The following is a 5,066-nucleotide window of genomic DNA, read 5'->3' on the forward strand; positions in this document are numbered from 1 at the left end:
GGGAAGATTTTGGAAAAGTTTAGGGAACGGTAAAAAATATATATAAGCGCTATCAAAAATGTTTTAAAGTGTATAATATTTTCGGTTGAATATAACTTAAAATGTTTTATTTTTTAAAAAATTTTAATTGAACCGAGAATATTATATTCTTCAAAATATTTTGAAACCAAAAACACGTAGTTAAAATCTATTAATTAATCAAATAATTAAATATTTTATTATTTTATTTGGATTTGAAATTTTGATATTTACCTTTTAAAACATAATCTTTGTATTTTTTGGATAAGGAAATTACAGTTACTATATAAAGAAAGAACTCAGAGAAAAAGACAGGATTAACACAAAATCCAAAACCTTAGTTTATTCAACATTTAAAACACCCCAAGTGAGTAACAAAGAGGCTCAACATTCAGCACAAAAACACATGCACTGCATCTTCCCTGGAAATTCCGAGGCCTAAAGTGATTCATCAGTGGTGCCGACGTCGCATCGGCACAACGGCGAATTTCATGAGTCCAACCTTGCAATGGAAGCCGTTACGTTCGCCGCAAGCAAGGTAGTAAGGCTTCCTCTTCTTCAACACAAACTCAAACCCGTTCCCGCTTCCTTGAGTTGGGTTGGCAATTACCTTGCCTCTCCTTAAATCGCAATTGAGGAAGCTTTTTAAGTTGGGTAGCAAGTAGACATTGTGAGGAAACGTGATTTTGCTGGGTGCATCATATTTGAACACTGCCAAAAGTATTGACTACATGAGTGATCCAACGCGGCAAAAACAATGGAGAATTAAGAATGGTTAGGTTTGTTTTTGTTACCTAGAGTGTCGTTGAGGTAGAAGGGAGCATTTTTGAGTGACCAATCGGTGTAGTTGACGCCAAAACGCCAGTTTTGGGATCCACCAACGATGATTCTTTTAGGCTACTGGTATGACTTTGCCTCCCCAAGTCCTTGTTTCCCAAGCTTACTCCCACCACTGAAGCAGCAACCATGACCAAAATAAGGCCTCCACGGCCAAATTTGAAACCCATTTTTAGAAACAGGCCAAATTTTGAGGACAAAAGTAGTAATAGTTGGATGTATTGTTTGATGCCATTGGAGCATGACCAGACAGGGATTTTATAGGCAAAGATAAAGAGAGATGTTGTAATTAATGGTGTGAACCTGCCAAATCAACCTTTTTCAACGTTGGTAGGCAATGAATTTATGAAATTAATAGAAGTTGACATTTTCTCAAGTCATTCACATTTCTTTATTGTTACTTTAGAGAAAAAAACTATCTTGTTTGGTAATATTCTATCGATAATAAAGTTCATCATCTTAAATCACGTTAATTTTTCCTACTAATTATGTGAAATAAGAAAAAAAATGGTTTACTTTTATTTGAAAAGAAAGGTGAGATGTGAGGGGAAATGACTTTCTTGTGTAATTTTTTTTAAAGAAAACGGGTCTCATTAAAAACTTTGACTTATAAGGGAAAAGAGTGTCATAAGACCTTGAATTGTCATAAGAAGAATCATTGGATACGGAAGACGTAATAATATCAGGACAAACCGAGTCAAAATACAAGATATTTCCAGAATGGAGAGTCCACTTAACCAAAGTATGTGCCACATTATTACAAACTCTAGGAACAAAACACATTTTGTAGTTTAAATTACCATCCAAAATCCTACGAGCTTCCTGAATATGATAACCCAACGTGGACAAGTCCTCCTTTGTTCGAGACATCTTATTGACTACAAGTGTTGAGTTTGATTCAAAATTACATGCGTCCACAGATACTCACTCGCCAAAGAAAGTGTTGCATTCAGGGCATGTAACTATTGCGTGGGAATAGATGAGTAATCTCCGATAAGGGAGATTAATTTCGACCCACCCCATTTATCCTCAGTCATATGGACGTAGCTATCTCGTCCAAGATGAGCACCAAGTATATCACTATTTGGATAGTAATTTGCTTTTCATACCCGTGCCAATGAGCATCTGGGTGTTGAATTAAACGCCAAACTTATTTACCAAAAATTGCTAAATTAAATGATCGTAGAAAATCAAGTCCCCTTGACATTTCGGTGCACATATCAAAAAAAATTATAAATTCATTTTAGGTACTATCTAACGAAATTTTAATTTATATTATAAATTAACTAATATTTAATAATTCGTTGAACCTCAGATTCGATTTGTTGAACTTGAATAATTCGTTAGAATATCACTAGTAGCCAATTAGCACAGCCAACGTTAAAAGTAAAATTCATGGCCAACAAGTGCTAGCAGACTTGTAAAAGAAACAATACAAAATTGTACATTTTATACCAATTTTGCATGAAAGACAACAGGAGTTCAAATTTCGTAGTCCTAACGAAAACTCTTATTAGAAGAATTGGTTCAAGCCTCGGATTTTTAGTAAAGTTTTGAGTTTTGCTGCAATTCTTCCTATGCTTCCATTGAAACCCGAGGGAGATGAGTTAAATCAAACAACACACCTACGATAAATCTACGGCTTCATTATTCTTTCCGATTTCCGTCAGCTGAAGATTGCATACCTAGTATTTTATCGAACGGTAAAAAGATCGCAACAGTGGAAAGACAATCGATGCTCTTAACCATCCTAATTATCAGCATCTGCATTGCACATTCCAGACAACATCAGGTATCCATCTCGAGCAGTCGAAAATAATAAAAGCACACCGAGAAACCAACAACATCACAACATACCAGTTGAGTGTGGTTGGAACATCTTCTGGTATCTCCTTCTCTCCTCGTTGTGCCGATCATTGATCTGCTCGGCAAGTTTTATTGAATAAACAGGTTTGTTAGTAAACACGCAACCTGGTACGGGCATTTCAATTTGAAATTCTATCTGCTAACCTTTTTCGTGGCAGCAGCAAGCTCTTTCTTTATACCACCTGAAACACAATATGCAAAAGTTGCTAAGTTCATTGTAGCCATGCCAAAGTTTAAGTTCAGCACTAACCATCATTTGGCTCCAATTGCAAAGCTTTCTTGAAGCTTTCAACGGCAGCATCGACATCATTAAGTGCCATGTTTGCCTGCAGATGAGTATCGAAATCATTAAGATCATAATGTGCTTGAATTGACGGAAAGTGCAAAAGAATAAAACCAAAAGGCAGCTTCTAAGGAAGGTCAACGGTATGGTATGCCTGCAGATGACTAACTCGGACCAAGTACAAGCCAAAGCCACCAGCATCCAAGAGATCAAAATAATCACCAAGGATAGATACTAACCTGGCCTTGACGAAACAATGCTTTCACATTGTTTTCTCCGTCACGCATAGCAAACTCTGTGTCTAACAGTGCACCTTTCAGATCTCCTAGTTTCAGTTTACATGCCTAAAGCCACATAACTCAGTAAATTAGTGCGGCATAGGTTGCAAAATTATTCAAACCTACAGTCCCCAATATTAGCCAAGGAGCGAAGAATGAAGCTTACAGAGCTATTTGTGAATATCTGAGATTTCGTCTTTCTCAATCTCGAACTCTTCTCTGTAAGGCAACAGCATAGTACATTAAGAATTATAAGTGAAAGACGATGTAGTGTACAGCCAACAAAAGAAAATCACCTTCGTCGATCCCTTCTTTCTCCCAGCAGATATCTAAGTAGCGTAGAGCCTTCCGGTACTTTTTGTGTGCCATCTTGTAGTCTTGTTTCTATTAAGAAAATCCATTAGCACAAATGACACCTCAAAGGATTAAATCAGAAACATGGGATAGAAAGAATGAGCAACCACATGCCGTAATTAGCGGGTCACTACTAATAAGCATGCACAATCCCATTACCTTGTAATGTTCATTTCCAAAAGTCTTAATTGAATCTACAGCTGTCATCCACCAGGAGAGCTCATCAGGGCTCTCATCGAGGTCAGCTGGCCAATCGGCGTAAACATCACCATCGTTGAAAAAATTGGATATCCCATCATCTGCCCCCTCTGGAATTTCTCCACAATCAGATATCATAACATCGACGGTGGGACAATCCGATTCTCCGGTTGTTACATGTTCAATCGAACGAACAACGCCTATTCCTTTAACAACCTTGCCAAATACAACATGTTTCCCATCTAAGTGAGAAGTGCGGGTTGTAGTGATGAAGAATTGTGAACCGTTTGAGTTAGGACCAGCATTTGCCATAGATAATATTCCTTTCCTTTCATGTTTCATTTCGAAATTCTCGTCTCCGAATTTCAATCCATAAATCGACTCTCCTCCAGTACCATCTCCGGCAGATATATCTCCACCTTGTACCATAAATCCTTTGATAACCCGATGAAAACAAACTCCCTGAGATAAAAAGAAATTCAAAATTCAACAGAAATGAAATTCCCATCCAAAGCCATTACTAAAGCAAAAAGAGAAGAACAATTGAATCCTTAGTGACATGCTGGCTGCCAAAAAAAATTATGTCAATGAATGTTAAATGAATTCTTCTACTTCCTTTGGTTTTAGGGACGATCAAAGATTGAAACTTTAGAGCTTAGAGAGAAGAAACATTCACAGGCAACAAAAGAATCTAGGAGATTGCCAAATAAACAACAAAAATGGATTAAAAAAATCCAAATATAAGACTCTTGTTCAGAATGTTCCTAGTTCCTACCAAAAACAACTATTTCAAAGAGAAAAGGAAAACCCCACAACTTTGAACCACTCCAAGAACACAAAAACCATTTCACAAAGCCATAAGCAAGACCAACAAAAACCCAGAAATCAACCAAATACAATAAGGAAAATACCAGACAGGAAAAGTGGAAGAGAAAGAAAGGACCTTGTAGTGAAGAGGGACACCGGTGTTGGGACCAATGCCCTTCTCACCAGTGCAAAGAGCCCTGAAATTCTCAGCAGTTTTGGGCACTACATCATTGAACAATTCCACTATTATCCTTCCTTCAAGCTCTTCTCCAATGCTTATATCCAAATAACACCGTTGCCTCCTCATCATACTCATACTATATCCCTCTTTTCAATCTCTTTTCTTCCCCTTTCCTCTTTCCTCTTTTTCACTTTGTTGCTATACAGGTAACTTTTGTTAATACACACACACACACACACACATA

The 5,066-nt window shown here is 37.2% G+C and overlaps 2 protein-coding genes across 2 annotated transcripts; both read right to left on the reverse strand.

Moving 5' to 3' along the window:
- Window positions 1-400: 400 nt before the first annotated feature.
- LOC120211200 lies at window positions 401-1,025 on the reverse strand. The gene is made up of 3 exons (XM_039209798.1): window positions 963-1,025; window positions 813-915; window positions 401-729 (listed from the first exon to the last, which is right to left on the reverse strand). The coding sequence occupies exons 1-3, from the start codon at window positions 1,023-1,025 to the stop codon at window positions 470-472; spliced, it is 426 nt and encodes a 141-aa protein (XP_039065729.1). The 3' UTR covers window positions 401-469.
- Window positions 1,026-2,370: 1,345 nt separating this feature from the next.
- Window positions 2,371-5,066, reverse strand: LOC120211223 (peptidyl-prolyl cis-trans isomerase CYP40-like). Its single transcript, XM_039209820.1, has 9 exons — window positions 4,778-5,066; window positions 3,796-4,296; window positions 3,579-3,666; window positions 3,449-3,501; window positions 3,244-3,348; window positions 2,972-3,047; window positions 2,866-2,903; window positions 2,713-2,776; window positions 2,371-2,619 (listed from the first exon to the last, which is right to left on the reverse strand). Exons 1-9 carry the CDS (start codon window positions 4,955-4,957, stop codon window positions 2,606-2,608), a joined length of 1,119 nt encoding a protein of 372 aa, XP_039065751.1. The 5' UTR covers window positions 4,958-5,066; the 3' UTR covers window positions 2,371-2,605.

This window comes from Hibiscus syriacus, unplaced genomic scaffold (assembly GCF_006381635.1).
Source record: "Hibiscus syriacus cultivar Baekdansim isolate YM2019G1 unplaced genomic scaffold, ASM638163v2 tig00109971_pilon, whole genome shotgun sequence".
In the NCBI taxonomy this organism is placed as follows: domain Eukaryota; kingdom Viridiplantae; phylum Streptophyta; class Magnoliopsida; order Malvales; family Malvaceae; genus Hibiscus; species Hibiscus syriacus.